This window comes from Suricata suricatta, chromosome 2 (assembly GCF_006229205.1).
Source record: "Suricata suricatta isolate VVHF042 chromosome 2, meerkat_22Aug2017_6uvM2_HiC, whole genome shotgun sequence".
NCBI classification, from domain to species: domain Eukaryota; kingdom Metazoa; phylum Chordata; class Mammalia; order Carnivora; family Herpestidae; genus Suricata; species Suricata suricatta.
This window is the reverse complement of record NC_043701.1, coordinates 158,973,921-158,991,629: the sequence shown is the minus strand read 5'-3', so window position 1 is coordinate 158,991,629 and position 17,709 is coordinate 158,973,921. Positions and strand designations below refer to the sequence as shown.

The 17,709-nt window shown below is 43.5% G+C and overlaps 2 protein-coding genes and 1 long non-coding RNA gene across 11 annotated transcripts in view; all 3 read left to right on the top strand.

Annotated features, from left to right (window-relative positions):
• Window positions 1–15: 15 nt before the first annotated feature.
• LOC115285781 lies at window positions 16–4,443 on the top strand. The gene is made up of 2 exons (XR_003905692.1): window positions 16–156; window positions 4,052–4,443. It is a non-coding gene; the product is annotated as an uncharacterized LOC115285781 (long non-coding RNA).
• Window positions 4,444–4,604: 161 nt separating this feature from the next.
• Window positions 4,605–9,656, top strand: NDUFB8 (NADH:ubiquinone oxidoreductase subunit B8). The gene is made up of 5 exons (XM_029932390.1): window positions 4,605–4,726; window positions 4,990–5,116; window positions 6,629–6,728; window positions 7,139–7,294; window positions 9,471–9,656. Exons 1-5 carry the CDS (start codon window positions 4,642–4,644, stop codon window positions 9,561–9,563), a joined length of 561 nt encoding a protein of 186 aa, XP_029788250.1. The 5' UTR covers window positions 4,605–4,641; the 3' UTR covers window positions 9,564–9,656.
• Window positions 9,657–12,634: 2,978 nt separating this feature from the next.
• SEC31B (SEC31 homolog B, COPII coat complex component) overlaps window positions 12,635–17,709 on the top strand; it is a 32,003-nt gene continuing 26,928 nt past the window's right edge. For 7 of the 9 annotated variants that reach the window (XM_029932382.1, XM_029932386.1, XM_029932385.1 and 4 more), the window contains exons 1-3: window positions 12,635–12,719; window positions 14,982–15,105; window positions 15,465–15,588. In XM_029932382.1, the coding sequence (XP_029788242.1) occupies window positions 15,027–15,105; window positions 15,465–15,588 (203 nt within the window). In that variant the 5' untranslated portion in view covers window positions 12,635–12,719; window positions 14,982–15,026. Of the gene's footprint in view, window positions 12,720–14,981; window positions 15,106–15,464; window positions 15,589–17,709 lie in introns of those variants that run through there. The other 2 variants (XM_029932381.1, XM_029932388.1) reach the window with 2 other exon arrangements.

The window sequence follows — 17,709 nt, the reverse complement described above, 5'->3', positions numbered from 1 at the left end:
CCGGATAAACTATGACGGAAACCATAGAGATGAACTTCAAGAGAGAGCGGTCCGGAGTCACAAAGGACGCAGAATCAGGGCCTTGGGGAGCTCCTCCTAATGGTAACCTACAACTTTACACCCTAAGCTCTGACCCTGAAGACTTGGGACCCAGAGGTTAGACCTACTGAATAGGGGTGATCACCTGGTTACGCAATCGGCAAAATACTGCGTCAGTGTGCCCAGGCCTACACAAGAAGCAGAGAAGGAGACCAGTTTAGTCGGGCTTTAAACTTTACAGTCATGGATGGGGAGATAAACCAACACTTGACCTACCTAGGGAAGTCAGAAGGAAAAGTCATATTGATAGATGTTGGGCAAAGGTTGCTCTGAAAGCCTAAACAAAAGATATATGGCAAGTTGAATTGTTTACAATCAAAGATAGTTTTCTTTGTTTAACATTATTTTTCTGGCTATGTTACTGTCTCTCCTACTTAAAGATATTTTTAAAGTTTATTTATTCATTTTAAAATAAATAACACTTAACATAATAAAAAATAAAAAACAAAAACAAAAAAATAAATAACACTTAAAGGGTTTGTGCTTGTTCACAGTAGAATTATTCTGAAGTGGGGAAGTTTATTTATTTTGAGAGAGTCAGAGAGCCCAAGCAGGGGAAGGGCAGAGAGGGAGGGAGACAGAGGATCTGAAGCAGGCTCTGGCCCGACAGCAAAGAGCCTGATGTAGGGCTTGGACTCATGAACCATGAGAACATGACCTGAGCTAAAATCAAGAGTTGGACGCTTAATTGACTGAGCCACCCAGGCGCCTGTTTATTTATTTTTAAGAGAGAAAAAGAGAGAATAGGGGAGAGGCAGAGAGAGAGAAAGAGAGAGAGAACCCCAAGCAGGTTCTGCACTTACAACGTGGAGCCTGACATGGGGTTTGATCCCATGATAGTGAGATCATGACCTGAGCTAAAATCGAGTTGAACGCTTAACCAACTGAGCCACCCAGGTGCCCCATTTAAAGATGTATCAGCCATAGAACCAAGATTATTATTAATGGCCAACCATAAGCGTCTCACATTTTCAAACAATTTGTATTGATTATTTAAAACTTTGTCAATTACTTCTATTGCTTATTTAGATAGTTTTAATGGCTGGCTCTGGGAGGCCAAGTTCTGAGATGGATCCAAAGATTTCTATCCCATCATGTACATGCCCTGTAGGTCTCCCCACTTGAATAAGAGCAGATATTATGAATGATATGATGTTATGTTACATAGCAAAAATGTAATTAAGGTTCCTAATCAGCTCACTGTGAGTTCATCAAAAGGGAGATTGATCCTGCATGGGCCTGACCCAATAACTGTATCTTCCAATCTGGGTCTAGGGGTCAGTGACAGAGCCAGAAATATTTGAAGCCAAAAAAGTTCTCTCCTGTTGGCTTTGAAAGAGCAAACTACTTATGGCAGAGAATGGCAGGTAGGCTCTAGAAGCTGAAAAAGTCTCCTGGTTGAGAGCAAGAAAGCAGGGACCTTAGTCCTGTAACTGTAAGGAACTGAATTCTGCCAACAACCACTGAGCTTGGAAAAAAAACACAGAGCTTCAGATGAGGACAGCAGCCCCCACAAATACCTTAATTTCAGCTTGGTAAGACCTGAAACCAGCTAAACTGTGCCTGGACTTCTGACTCGTAGAAAATGTGAGATAATTAATTGGTGGTGTTTGGGGCTGCTAAATTTGTGGTAATTTGTTATTCAGCAAAAAAAAAAAAAACAACCCTAATACACTAGCTTAACTATGTAATTATGCTGCATAGTAACTATGTTACACCAAACTGATAATGGGGTTACCTCTGTGGAGGGTTTGGGGTTGCGGGTGCCAACCAAAACTCTGGTTTTATCTGAAATATTTGTATTTTTACAAGAGTATATTAATATGTAAACTTGGAAATTAAAACAAGTTAGATCAAGAAGATTCAAGTTATTAAAATCAAGAATGAAAGAAGGGTCATTACTACTGACTTCACAAAAATTAAAAGGAGTACAGGGAATACTATATAGAATTGTATGCCAAAAACTTAGATAACCTGGGTGAAATGAACAAGTTCATAGAAAGGCACATACTATCCTAACTGATTTAAGAAGAAATAGAAAATCTGTATAGGCTTATAACAAGTAAAGATATTAAAGTAGGAATAAAAAAACATTTCACAAAGGAAAGCCCAGGACTAAATGGATTCACTGATAAATCCTATCAAACATTTTAAAAAGTATTAATACCACTCTTTCACAAACTCTTCCAAAAAATAGGAGAACACTCCCCAACTATGAGGAAAGTATTATCCTGATACATTTCAGAATGAGACAAAAATATCATAAAAAGAAAGAATTACAGACCAATATCCCTTATAAATATAGATGCAAAAATCCCCAACAAAATACTAGGAAGCCAAATCCAGCATTATATTAAAAAGGATTAAATACCATGACCAAGTAGAATTTATTCCAAGAATGCAAGGTTAGTTCAACATCTGAAAATTAACCATATTAATAGAAGAGAAAAAAAATCATATATTTCACTAGACAGAAAAAGCTTTTGACAAATTCCAACACCTTTCAGGAAAAAACAAGGGGGGGGTCCAAAAGGACACCATCAAGAATGTAAAATGACAATCCATAGAATGGGGGAAAATATTACAAATCATATAGCTGATAAGCAACTTGTCTCTAGAATTCATAGAGAATTCTTACAACTCAGCAATAAAAAGTCAAACCAATTAAGAAATGGATGAAAGACTTGAATAAACATTTCTCCAAAGATATACCATGGCCAATAAGCACATGAAAAGATGTTCAACATCTTTAGTCATCAGGAAAAAGCAAATCAAAACTACAATGAAATAACATTCACAAGCCAGTAGAATGACTATAATAAAAACGATAGTAACAAGTTTTGGTGAGAATCTGGAAAACCCTTACGTGCTGCTAGTGGGAATGTAAAGTGGTACAGCTTCTTTGAAAAACAGTTTTGCAGTTCTGCAGAAAGCTAAACATACAGTTATCCTATGACCTGGCAATTCTTTTTTTTTATACCAAAGAGAATTGAAAACATACGTCCACACAAAAACTTGTAAAGGAATGTTCACAGCAGCATTATTCATAATAATCCCCAAGTGGAAATAACCCCAGTGTTTATCAACTGACCACTATATAAACAAAAACCATATCCATATAACAATACTATTTGGCCACAAAAAGGAATGAAGAACCATCACCTGGACAAACAAACATTATGCTAAGTGAAGTAAGTCAGACACAAAAGGTTACATATTACATACCATTTATATGAAATGTCCAGAATAGGAAATCCATCCATACAGACAGTAGATTAGTGTTGCCAGTTGGTAGTGGTAGGGGGAATACACTATCAGGGACAGGGTTTCTCTTGGGGGTAATGAAAACGATTTAGAATTAGTGGTGATAATTGCTCAACTTTGTAAATATACCGAAACTCAGTATATTGTACACTTTAAAGGGATGACTTTTATGGTATGTGAATTATATCATGATAAAAATAATTAAATAAATGAGAACAGCTCTGTTTCTGGACCCAGGTTAGATCAAGGCTCGCTATTGAATGAATGCAGGTATTGTACAATTATTTTGAACATCAATTAGTGATGCTCATTAACAAGAGAGCAAGTTGCTATGAAGTAGTTCTCCCCCAAATTTATATGCCAAATAGTACATATAATTTTTATTGCTGTAATATATATTTGAGAATGTCTATAATAATGGATTCTGCTCCAAAACAGTGATCATCCCCAAAGTTGCTGAAGATATGTGCACACTTATGGTGTGTACATTATAAAAATCCCACCTGTGTAAAAGTGAAGACATATTCATATGCAAACATGATAACATCCCCCCATTCTTCTGTTAAGCTAGTGTTTCTAACTGTGGTCCGGCTTGAAATCTATTTATACAGGTCCTAGCCAATCTGAAGTTTTAGTCGGTCTCGGGAAGAACTGTTTCAGGTGCTAGGATTGGTTTTACATTTGTTAGATTGAGGTGACTGGGACATTCAAGTGTAAATACGAAGTAAAACTGAGGAGCGAATTTGGGGCCGATTTGTGTGTTGCACCATGCCTGTACGTGAAGACTGCCCAATTTGCAGAACAAAACAAGAACAAGGAAAACCAAGGGCTGAATCTGAAGAATGATCGCGTTTGGGGATGAAAGGAGGCCGTGCCAGTGAAGGAGAGGAAAAGGGCAAGCCGAGAAGAAATTAAGGCAGGCTCGTTTGACTTGTACTACTCCAGGAGGGGCGAGCGGGGTAGGTTAGCTGTCCACCTGAGATCCTCGGGTTGAGTCCGCATTATCCTTGTAAGCGCCTAAGTCAGCTGATGAAGAAAGGGACACAAGAATACGAAATATTAAAGTAGTGACTTAATTCATTTTCTCTGCTTCTCGCTTTCTCTCACTCTGTCCATTCGTCAATCCTCCCTGAGGCTTCCCAACACAGTTTAAGCCCCGCCCTCGTTGAACCCTTAGGACTTTCCTTCACTAGGGCTTCCCTTGCTGCGTTTGACCCGGCTCCGCCGCCGTGGCAAAGCCTTTGCGCATGTGCAGGGTGAAACTGGAAGAAGGTGAAGATGGCGGCGGCCAGGGCGCGGGTCCTGGGAGTCCGATGGCTGCAAAGGGCAGCCCGGACCGTGGTGCCGTTGGGCGCACGGACAGGTCAGCCAGAACGGGCAAAGCCTCAATGTGGGAAGGGGATGCCTGAGGTTTAGTGTGTCGAGGGGTGGGGGGGGTGGGTTTCGCGGATACTGCAGTGGCCATGTCCGGCGAGGGGGCGGGAGTATATCCAGGGAAAGGGGAACGAGAGTCTCACCTGGTGCTTTGAAGCTCAGGCCGCCGCAACCACCGCAGCTTGAAGTCTTCGGGGCAGCAGGAAGGACAAGGTCTTTTCTGCCCTCCCCCCACCCCTTTCTGCTCCCCAGCTTCGCACATTACCAAGGACATGCTCCCGGGGCCCTACCCCAGGACCCCAGAAGAACGAGCCGCCGCCGCCAAGAAGTATAATATGCGAGTAGAAGATTACCAACCGTACCCGGATGATGGCATGGGGTGAGATGCAGCGTCTGCTGGCAGCCGGGTAGTGATGGGAGATGGCCAGCTGGGATGGATGGCCCGACTCTGACCATTTTCCCTGAACCTTCTCGTGATCCCTCAGAGTCAATGGTGTGGGTGCTTTTCTCGGTGGAGGGAGGTGGGAGGTGATGGGTGAGCAGCTGCAGCCTAGAGGACTTCAATTTTCTCCTTGGCTCAGGCTGTTTCCTCAAATGAGGAAGCCGGGATTTTAATAGCTCCCTCGAGGACCCCTGAATAGCAGGAACTTTCCTTGGCTTCACCCAGAGCGCAAGGTTTCATTTAGATTGAGCATCTGCTGGGCTCAGGTGCTGTCATGCAGGCACGTGATCAGGCTGGAGCTGGACTCCTGTCTTGAGAGCCTTATTTGTAGATAGGAGTACTCTGTATTTGTCTGTATATCTTTCTTTAAAAAAAAAAAAGTATCTTTGCTGTTAGGGCTGTGGAAATTGTAGTAACTGTCAAGCGGATTAAATAGCCAGTTCCCCTACACCAATCCATCCCCCGCCCCCTTTACAAAACATCCTCATGGTTAATTCTGGAGTGATTACTATCAACCTCATTTTCTCTCCTCGCATCACTCTTTCAATAGTGATTTTAGCAGCTCCTATTATTCTTGTGTTTTCCAATCATTTCTGTGACACATGACTAGTTAATCGTTTTCTATGTCTCTTATTTTGTTGTGGACAAGAGTAGCCTTGGTAGCAGTCTTTATAAACTGAAACTGGATTTGTTGGGGGAAAACCCAATTCAGCAGGAAATCCCATGAGGTGTTTGAGACATGGAGATGTATGCAGACTTGGGTGGTTGGGGAGCACAGTTGCTATGAAGACAATGCTTTTCTGATCTGAACCCCTTTTGTTTGTATTCCAATTAACTGGGGGACCTTGGGTTCAAACTAAACTACAGTTTTATTTTATGTCTAATGAGGGAATCAGAGTGATTGCTAAATTCCCTTTCAGTTCTGACATTATAACGTTGCATGCCTTTTTGTTGTTGAAAGAGGAGGACAAGCATATATGTTATAATGTTGCAGAGTTTGACATAGGGGCGCCTGGATGGCTCAGTCTTAAGAGTCGGCTCTTGGTTTCTGCTCAAGTCATGACCTCACGGTTTGTGGGTTGGAGCCCACACCAGGGTGAGGGGCAAAGGAAAATTCTGCTTGGGATTCATTCTCTCCCTCTCTCTCTCTCTCTCTCTCTCTCTCTCTCTCTGCCTCTCCTTCACTTGTACACTCTCAGAAATAATCTGTAAAAAAATAAAATAAAAACCAGAGTTTGACATGAACTTTTATTTATACTTTGGACTTCTGGGGTTGGTTCTGTGCTTAGTGACTATAAATCGAGATCTTGGTTTAAAAGTAGTTTCCTCTGTCTTTTTGTGAGGAAATGATTTCTGTCACTTGGGTTCTCATCTCTAAAATGAGGGGACTTTGAGTTTTCTGAGTAAGGCTGCTCAGAGCCCCTTCCAGAAGTTTTTCTGTCTCTCCAGGTATGGGGACTACCCGAAGCTCCCTGACCGCTCACAGCAGGAGAGGGATCCGTGGTATGACTGGGACCATCAAGACCTGAGGTTGAACTGGGGTGAGCCGGTGAGAAATCCATATCCCATTTGACCTTCCTTCCTCCTCCCTAAATCTTCCTGAGGATTCTTTCTTTAGCTTAAATGGCATGTTGCTGTTTAAGCAACATTAAGGCTTTCTGCCCAAGGAAGCAAGGTCCAGTGATCTGAGATCTGAAGCTCCATGTGTGGTACATGAAATGGGACTTCTGGAAATAATCAGAACTCAGTACTTTGAAAATTGTGAACTTCCATAATTGAGCTATCTTTAATCAGCAGAACCTCAACGTAAGCCAGCACCTAGTCCTGTATGCTAGAGTAGCTCACAGGATAATGGAATGCCTTTATTGAACCTTGTATCAGGCTCTGATCACCCTTTTGCAGACTGCCTGCCTTTTGCAGAAGAGCAGTATGTGGTATTTATCTGCTTTTCTGCCTCAGATACATTGGGACCTTGACATGTATATCAGGAACCGTGTGGACACATCCCCTACGCCTGTTTCCTGGAATCTCATGTGTAAGCACCTCTTCGGCTTCGTGGCCTTCATGGTGTTCATGTTTTGGGTTGGGGAGATTTACCCCACCTACCAGCCTGTGGTGAGTATCTGAGAAGTGCTCCCGTATGCACATTTACTTAGCCCTGTTTCCTTAGGGAATGAAGTCTCTAGAGTAGGGATCCAGCCAATACCAAGCCTGTCTTCCTATCTACAGGCCTTACCCACTGGCCTGGCATAAGTATCAGCATTGCTCCATGCCCACATCTTGGATCAATCTAAGTGAGAAGAATCCGTTTAGGACTAGGTGAGGGATGAGAATGTGGAATTCAACTCGTTCTATAAATGTTTATTTATTTTGAGAGAGAAATAAATAAGTTTATTTATATTGGGGTAGCGGTAGAGAGAGAGGAGAGAGAGACTCCCAAGCAGGCTCTGTGCTGTCACTGCAAAGCCCGGCATGGGGCTCAATCTCACAAACCATGAGATCGTGACCTGAGGCCAAAACCAAGAGTGAGACATTCAGTTGACAGAGCCACCCAGGTGCCTCTCAACTAGTCTTCTAGAGGTGCCATTTGGGGGCTATACTCACAATTATATTTTAGCAAGTGATCTTTCAAGGTAGAGTCAAGGAATCTAGAGCTGAAACCTTATCCTCTGCTGGAGGCGTGAAGGGCAATTCCCATAGGAGACTGGAAGCAATTAAATATTTACTACAAGCACGAGCCATTTTATTTTGGAGAATGTAAAGGACACAGAAAATATGCTGTCTAGCTTTATGGGAGTTTAATTTGGATAAGCAAATGATGAGCAACATTTGAATAGAGAAACTTGGCAGTTTTAGCGTATATATGTAAATAGTGAATGTATGTGTTAAGGGGTGTGAGGTGCTGTTAAAAAGAAGGATGGTGCTGGAGACTAAAAATAGGTATAGAGTTTGGATGGTGGGAAAAAGTTGGAGAGAGCATTTGGGGCAAGACAAACTAGAATGAAGGAAAAGGAGAGTGAGTTAGCTGGAATGGAAAAGGCATGTAAAAATATTACCTAGAGAGCTGCTAAAACTTCAGATTCTTGGAGAGCCTACTTCAGTAGCTCCATGGTGGGGTTCTAAAATCAATATTTAACAAGTTCCCAGGTAATTCTGATCTGGGAAATTAGGTATGGAAATTGCCATGTTAAAATATTGTGAGGTGAGCTGATCAGTTAGGTTGGGATGCTTTTATTGCATGGCTAGGAATTTGAGCTTAGTGGCATAGTAAGACAGTAGTGCAACAAATATTTATGAAGACCCTACTATATATATTCCATATACAGATTGTGCTGGAGGTTAGGGACCCAGTGATGACTTGGACTTCCTCTAGACAGCACCGAACTGTGTTGAGTTTTTGAACAGAAAAGTGACATAATCTAATGAAGGCTAGAATTTTAGGATGATTGATCTGGGACTGGTCTATAGGGTAGATTATCCGGGAAGGAACTGAAAGCAGGAAGGCTGTCGTGTTTGCAGCTGGCTGCTCGGTGCTACCTCTGCGGAGATCATCAATGTCCTGATGGTAGCTGGTGTGTCTGTGTCCACTGACACGAGCCTTCCTACCAAGCCCCAGGGGCTCCAGTCTGGAAAGTGCACGTAGGGCTGGTGTGAGCACTAACTTCTCTTCAGGAGAGCAAGAAACACAGTGTGGTTCTTCCATTTTTCAGTTCTGTAAGCACATCACCCTTTTCTCCTCCCCTTGAGCTGTGTTCCCTGACAGCTGTTTGTTGGTAAAGCCAGCAGCCCCTAAAGCACGTCCCAGCCGTGTCTCCTCTGTGCTTTCCCCCACCGCTGCTCCTGCACGCCTCATTTGCTAGGCCACTTTAGTGGTGGAACCATTAGAGGCTGAGTGACTTAAAGGAGATTGAGTCTGTCTCGACCCCAGGAGAGAGTGGGATGGATGGATGCATCCTCTCATTTAGAAAGCACTCTCCCTCCATCCCTCCCTCCTTCTCTCTCCCGCCCCCCCAACATGCGCACGCGCACACGTGCGCGCGCGCACACACACACACACGCACACACACACACACACACTCTGTAGGCACCACCTCTTTTACAATCTTGGCTTTCTCTCTGCCTTGGGCAGACTAGGGAAGAGGAGCAGTGTTCCCCCTGTGGTAGTCCAGCTGGGTCTGACCAGAGGCTACCTCGTACCCACTTAACCGTGTGTGATTGTTAACTCAGAGTGGGGTGTAGCCAGGTATTGGCTGGATGTATGCTATCTTGCTGACCTGTGTTTTCTCCTTAGGGGCCAAAGCAGTATCCTTATAACAATCTGTACCTGGAAAGAGGCGGTGATCCCACCAAAGAGCCTGAGCCAGTGGTTCATTATGAGATCTGAGATGGCTTCGTCGGCTTTGTGTCCCCTAACTGACTTCCTCATTTCTAGAGATTTAACTTTAATGAAATCCCTAATAAACTTAGTGCTGTGGTATCTGTGCCTCATTTCCCCAGGAATAGCCACTGCCATGAAGACCTCATCCTTTTCCTTTTTTCCTTTTCCTGCCTGCTATCTGTTTCCACCCCTTACCCACTCTGAGATTAGAACGATGGGAGAATGGGGGGAGTTAAGCACAGAAAACTGTACTTTGTTAATATTTCTGGGGCTGTGAAGGTGTTTGAGGGTTTCAGTTGTGCAGCAGGTGGTAAGGGTAGCTCATTTTCCCATTTACAGGGATGAAGAAAAAGGAAGATATGATCCTGACTTCCCAAGTTGGAACAAGATAGATTTTCCTTAAGAAACCTTTCTATAGGGGCATCTGGGTGCCTCAGTCCATTAAGCGTCTGACTTCAGCTCAGGTCATGATCTCACAATTCGTGGGTTAGAGCCCCGTGTCAGGCTCTTTGCTGACCGCTAGCTCAGAGCCTGGAGACCGTCTTCAGATTCTCTGTCTCCCTCTCTCTCTGACCCTCCCCTACTCACACTGTCTCTCTCTCTCTCTCTCTCTCTCTCTCTCTCTCTCTCTCTCTCAAAAATAAATAAAAACATTAAAAAAAAAAAGAAACCTTTTTATAATGGTTAGGGTATTTTTTAGGTGCACCTCAAAAATTTTTTTTAAGTTTATTTTCAGAGAGAGACAGTATGTGTAGGGGAAGGGTAGCTAAAGAAGGAGAGAGAGAATTCCAAATCTGGCAGCACAGAGCCCAATGTGGGGCTCAAACCCATGAAGCTGTGAGAGCATGACCTGAGCCAAAACCCAAGAGTCGGACACTTAACCGAATGAGCCCCCCAGGTGCCCCTAAAAAGTGCACTTTAACATGTTTCAAGTATATTATAGAATAAATAGGTGTTTGGGGACTCACCTGAAGCTGTGACTGTAATGTCATTTCTGTTGTAAGTATACACAAGTATTCCTTGTTCCAAGGCAACTTCAGAATCCGACATTTATGAATTAGAGGGTAGTGCAGTGAGTTATTCTGAACCTATGCATGGCTTTTGCTCCTGTTTTTGAGAGTCTTAATGCATCGGTTAAGTGAATCAACTCCTTTCCTTTATGTCCGTTTGGAGACATTTTCTTAAAATTATACTGCCTGAAAACCTGTCCCATGAAAAACGAACACTTTAATATGACCTATGAAAGCAAGTCCGTCCGAATTATGGGACCTTTAGTGGTTGTCCAGGAAGTGAGACTTTTTTAAATAAAATTTTTTTTAATATTTATTTTTGAGAGAGAGCACAAGCAGGGTAGGAACAGGAAGAGAGAGTATTCAAAGCAGGCTCCAGGCTCCAAGCTGTCAGCACAGAGCCCGACAGGGTTGGAACTCCTAAACTGCAAGATTATGAAGCTGAAGTTGTATGCTTAACTGACTGAGCCACCCAGGCGCCCCTAAAGAGACTTTTATGAGACCAGAGAATGGGTACTTACAATAAAATGCTTCTACTTGAGGGTTTCCACCGGCTTTTTATCTGTCTTCATTCTCTGTCCTCTGTTGCCTTTGCTAATATATGTAACAAATGTCTGTGTGTCTAATATATATATCAGAGACTGATAGGCTCAGGGGATATAAAATTAAACGGGACAAAATAATTGCCTTCAAGTATAGAAGCTAAGACTGGGAGTTGCAAAACAAAGTGAAAAGAATTAAGAGCTGAGTGAGTTGAGACAGAGCTTGCAACTGTGACCTACTTTTTGTTCAAATTTTTCAGAGCACCCTCATCAATGACACTTTTGCCTCATCCCCTAATTTGAGGTGTCTAAGGTTCAGTTTTCCACTCTGAAAACTGCTATCAGGTTTCATCCACTGTTGAGGTGTTCAAGAAATACTTGATATACAGAGTGGGCAGGCACAGACAATGCCCTAAATTGTCTAACATCTGGACTTCAAATCCTCTAATCCCTACAAAAAGGAACTTTAGACTTGTGGCACGGTGACTTGGGGCTCCATGGTAAAATAACAGAACTGGCTCACCATCTTTGGAGGCAAAAATACAGTGGAGTTTCTGCATTAAACGAGTTTTGAATCAAATAACAGGTCTAAGATCTTCAGCTGCTTACGGAACATTTTTATTTGGGAATGCCATAATGTCCTCAGTCAACATAAAAAATCCATCTGACTTTTTCACCTCTCTGTTCAACTCTTTACCTTAGTCACAAGAGCCTGTCCAGTTTTCCTTTACGATTATTGTTCCTATATTAATCCAGGCTTTCATCACTGGATGTGTCTCTATTAATTAGTCTTCTAATTGGAGTCTCTGCCTTCAGTTCTGGTTCCTCTCTAAGGGGATCCATATTGCTTGTCTCAAAATACAATCTTCATCTTATTGCATCCCTACCCATAATTTTAACTAACTCCCAGTTACCTGCAGAGTTGAATTGGTATTCCCAATCTGTTTCCCGCCGCTTTCATTCATGATATGGGGAAAGCCAGGGCGTTTACTAGCCAATTGGGCCTTTCCTCCTCTATGAGACACCACCTATCTTGCAGCTGCAAGGTATGCCACTGGACTTGCGTCCCTGAAATTTTCCAGGAAGCCCCTGGTCTACAATCCCTAGCCCTCTGCATGCCTATAGTGCTTAATTCTTCAGCCAACAGCTTTGGGGCATCAGTTGTTGCTGGGCTGTAGTGTGTCACCGCTGTTTATGGGCTGGATTGCTATTTACCTTTTCAATTAGGATCCATTGAGACCTTCTGGAACTAGTTAGTACCAGTTAATAATGAATTCGTATTTTCCCTTTTCAGGGGTTGTTCCCCGAGCCTGGCTCTAACCGAATAGGCCAGAACTTAGTGTTCGCAGGTTCTGACCCTCTGCGGCAGAACCACGCAATCACAGGCCAGTGAGGGACCCCGAAGAGCCAGAAACCTTTCATCCCCTCCGCGGGTCGGCCCGCTCCTAGAGTCCGCGCTCCGCGGCGCGTGCGGACGGCAGTGCTCGGCCTCCGGGACTACTTTTGGTCTTCGGCGGCCGCCGTCCGCGACGCCCAGCTGAGCGCAAAGGCCCTCAGAGGAGACCGGCCCCGGCTGCGCCGCGCTGCCATGATCTGGGCTCTCCGCGCAGGTGGGTTTTCCCCGCCTCTCTGAGGCCCGGAGCGCCGCTCCACCCTGGGGACAGCGCAGGGGTACCTCGTCCCCCTCGGGGACCCCGGCCCGCGCCCGCCCTCTGATTGGACCCGGCTCCGCTCTCCCGGCCCCGCCCGCGTGCTGCGGCTTCACGAGCGTCTCCCTTCAGGGCTGCCCTCGCGCCTTCCGGTGCGCCCTGGACCCCGGCCTGGCCTAGTCTGGAGGGAAGCTGTGCTCGTCACCCCCGCAGGGCCCCGGGTGCCGAGGGTCGCTGGCGTCCTTCCCTCACTGCAGCAGTCTGTCTGGCTCTCGGTTGAGTGAGCCGGTCTTCCCAGTTTGTAGACCGTCAGGGATTTAACACCTCATCTGGAGTTGAGTTGAGTTTGAGCTAATACAATGGTTAAAAGCACTCAGCTATGGAGAGTAGGGTTCGTGTCTCGGCCCAGCCAGTTTTCTTCCCCGTGAAATGTATGTATTAATAGTACCTGCCGCATGGAACCATTGTGAGAATTGAGATTTGCCGGTCAAACGCGCGGTGCCGAACGCAGCTCCTACTTTTGTTAAGGGCTTTCCCCAGAAACGGGAAAACGGCTTTGACCAGCAGGTGGCAGTGGTGACTGTGTAATAGGATGTGCAGCGAGTCCCAAGTTACCTGGTGTTGTCTCAAGTGTTTAGAGGCCCCCTGAGAATCTTGGCCGAATTGGCAGCTTTAAACTTTCTTCAGGCTGGAAAGTGCGGTAGAGATTGATAATACTACCTACTATTTTTGTAGGTTGAGACTAACCTGACAGTGGTTTCCTTAAGCGGTTCACAGTGGGTCCCTAGTTTTCCTCCCTCAGGTTGTGTTCATTAAAAACAGAATAAAGCAAAACAAAACACTTTTCTGTCACTTTGCTAGCCTGTTGGGATGACACCTTGAATATGTGTTAGAATTGTATTGGAAACTGCAGAATTAACCTGGATGTCTACATTTCTTAAACAAATGTTATCAAGCACTTTATTATTATATGCCAGACATTCTGGCACTAGTTAGTTATAACATGGTGAACAAAGTAGACATGGTACAAGCTTTCCTGTAGTTTACTTATTGGTGGTTGAGACCAACAATGCAAATGTAAATAAATGATAAGTTACCAAGGAGAAAAAAATTGAGTCTGATTTTGGTTGGGTGGCTCACTTCTCTGAGCGGGTGAGAAGCTTAGCCCAGAAAGATGTGATAAGGAGCCATACATAGAATGAAAGGAAGAACATTCGAAGTATAGGAAACAGAATTTACAAAAGCTCTGAGGGATTAAAAAGCCAGGAAATGAAAAAAAAAAAAGGCTAATGTGGCTGTAGCACAATGAATAAAGGGGGCAAGTAGCAAGATATGAGGTTGAAGTCGTAGGCTGGAGACTTTAAGCAGGGTCAGAAGGGGTTTGAGTGCAATTTTGTTTTGAGTGAAGTAGGAGTCATTGGAAGATTTTAAGCATGGAATGCCAAAATTCGATTTTTTTTAATTTTAGAAGTTCCCACTTTTGCTGCTGGGTAGAGAGTTAATTGGGTGATTGTAGAATAAAGATAACCATTTGGAAGCTTATTGCAGTAATGCTGGTGAAAAATGTCGGTGTCTTCAAATAGAGTGGTGGTGGTAGAGATAGAAAAAAGTAAACAGATTAAGATATATTTTGGAAGTGAAATCAGGAAGACTTAGTGATGAATTAGAAGGGAATAAGGGAGAAGAAAGTATTGAAGGTGACTTTCAGGTGCCCAGTTTTAGCAATTGGGTGGATAGTGGTACCATTTACTGAGATGAAGAAAACTGGAGAAAGAACAGATTTGGGGGAGGGAGGTGGTAGAATAGAAAATTCCATTTTAGACAGACTAACTTAGGTATCTTTGCTATATCCAAATGGGAATGTTTGATGAGCAGTTACATACATAGGAGCTCAGGGGAGAAATTAGTGTTGGTGGTATGAATTTGGGGGTCATCAGCACATGGATGCCTTATAAAGCCAAGGGAATAGATGATGTCACTGGGAGATTATCTGATTTAATGGTTATCATCGCCATTGTGTTTAAATATCTTTTTGGGGTTAAAGCATTGGATTTTAGTAATTGGGTAAGAGAACTGTCCTTGCAGATCTACAGATGGTCATGTGTGTGTCACCCTGTATTGCCTTGAAATGCCCTGTTCCATAGTGGGGAGACAGGCACAAGAGCTTGTGACCATAGGCGCTCCCTAGATCTGGTCCTTAAGCTTGCTGATTTCTATTTTTAGTAGGCTGAAGATTATGTCAGTTTTCTGCCACCTCCAGGACAGACCATGAAGCTAAAGGAGCTTGAACGGCCAGCTGTCCAAGTCTGGAGCCCAGCCAGCCAGTGCCCGGTGTATCTGGCCACAGGTATGATGATACTGTGGACTAGGATCCACTGGAAGTACATAGGTCAAGGGGAGACTTAATACCTAGAATTCTTTACTGAGTTTCAGAGAAAGCTTTAGAGTCATGGAAAGGTGGAGTTTGCTTGCAGCATAAACAAGGGGACATTAGGTGTTTGGGGTACCCTGGGGGCAGCCTTGAATTATGGTTCAAGCCTGGACACCTCCTATTTTCTTGCTTTCTTTGGAGTTGCCATTTGAAAATGGGAATACCCAGGCCTCTTCTGTTCTGCTGCCTCTCCACTCCCTAACCATTTGCACCCCAAATCCATGCATGTGTTTTTGCTGATATGCTGCCTCTTCTTAACTTTTTTTTGTGCCTAGGAACATCTGCCCAGCAGTTAGATGCCTCCTTTAGCACTAATGGCACCTTGGAAATCTTTGAGGTGGATTTCAGGGACCCCTCCTTGGACTTGAAACGCAAGGGAGTCCTTTCTGCCTCAAGCAGGTACTATGTCTGAATTGTTGATGGGTGTGCAGGGCAGCTCTTGATATAGATCCTGCTGAGGAATCCTGGGAGTAAAGTGTGCTTCTCAAGGCTCACGAGGATATCTATGAGGGGGGAAAGACCTTCACCAAGTTGGGGAGGAGTTAACTCTGGGTTTATTTTACAAAAGGATTTTAAAAACACCCACTCACACCTCTTTGGTTGGCAGCCGCATCAGGCAGAATCATGTCTTAGAGACGCCTCACACAAGCCTGGACTCAGGAGTGCCTGATCTCTTTCTGAGCCCAGAGATGTTGGCTTCTTCCTCCCTTGGCTCTTGTGAAGATAACCTTACACAATATCTCCTTTTCTGCCAATGGGAGGAGAATGAATGAGAGTCTCCTCATTGTGGTTAGGCACTGATTGGGTACTTGTGGATTTCAGGGCTCTGGCAGGCTTACAGGGCTGACTACAGCCGTTCACAGAGCACATGTATACAGGTCAGGCACTATGCTAGGGGCTCTGTGTATCTTACTCATTCCTCAGAATGAGCCTGAGCAATAAATACCATTATTCCCCTTTTACATAGGAGGGACCTAAGACTCTGGGAGGCTAGGATTTACACATAGGTCTGACTCCAAAATCTACCTTCTTTCGATTATTCAACTTCTCTTTTATAGGTTTTGTAAAGATGTGGTTTACAGTCTGAGGTAGTGGTTTCCACATTTTCATAGCACTGGAGAAAATGTGAATATTCACTGTACTGAAGTTGTATAGGCAATGTAAATAATATACATGCATTACTCTACTATTAAAAGTACCATTGCTATAATCTTACAGATTAAAAATATAAGTCTATTCCTTACAGAGAATTATCTTGTCCATCCCTCTTTAGAGATACCTGGTCAAAATGCAACTTTGCATTCTCTTGTAAAGGTTTTGGTCCATCTGAGAGATAAATTAAGATATTTAGATAGAAGTACCCTCTTTTCTCTTTTCATGGTTTAACCTAATAATGAAAGGTTAGTTATTGTTCCCCATTTCTTGAGCCCCTGTATCACTTTCTGGAAGTATCCCTTACTTTACAGTTTTGTATATCTCTTTGTATTTCCAGTATCTTTCCCTTTGAAGAGCAGCCACTGGAGGGTTTACCAATAATGATGAGATATTCTTAGCCTCTAAGCAAGCATTTCAGAAAGGGCTCCTGAAAGGGGTGAGCTAATTCAATAACATTTGTGTTCCTGGAGTTAAGAAGAGGGGCAATGGGCAAGAGCTCTTATCCTTAGCCAGCCAAGCACCAGCGTTAGCACCGCAGTGGCTCCTTAGTGCTAATAGTCCCTAAGAAAGAAGCAATATATTTGCTTAAGAAACCTTGAAATTGAATCCTAAGATCTCTGTGGGCAGAGATTTTTGTTGGTTTTATTCACTGCTATATCTCTAACTCCTAAAACATCACCTGGCATTTAGATGCTTAAGAATTATCTGTTAAATGGGGGAGAGAGAGGGACGCAAAACCTGAGAGCCTATTGAATACTGAAAATGAACCAAGAGTTGAAGGGGGAGGGGGAGGAGGAAAAAAGGTGGTGGTGATGGAGGAGGGCACTTGGGGGGAAGAGCACTGAGTGTTATATGGAAACCAATTTGACAATAAACTATTTAAAAAAAAGAATTATCTGTTAAATGAATGAGTGACACTAGAAATGTCTGGATTACCAAACTGAGCATTCATATCCACCACTTCAGTTCCTCTTCAGTTACTCTTAGTGCCCTGAGAGTTTTGCAGGGGTGATGATCAGTTTTTTTTGCAGCCAACTAGGTTGAAGGGACCCTTTTTGAAATGTTGGTACCCAAATCAGGAATCATAAACTTCACTTCATATCCTGTTCAATCCTGCAGGGGTTGTTTGGGGTCTATTCCCAAAATAAATAGTACAGTTAACACTTGGTAGTATTTCATCTCTACTTTCTTTTCTATCTCTATAATTGTATCCAAAGATTGAGTTGCATTTCCAAAGACCTAAGGAACTCCCTTTGACATAGATATATTAGAGTGTTGTTGAAATCATCCTAGACACCCCAGGGCCCAAGACACCCACTTCTTTCTGCTCCAGCCCGGGTTCAGTCACTTACTCAGAAATCCACA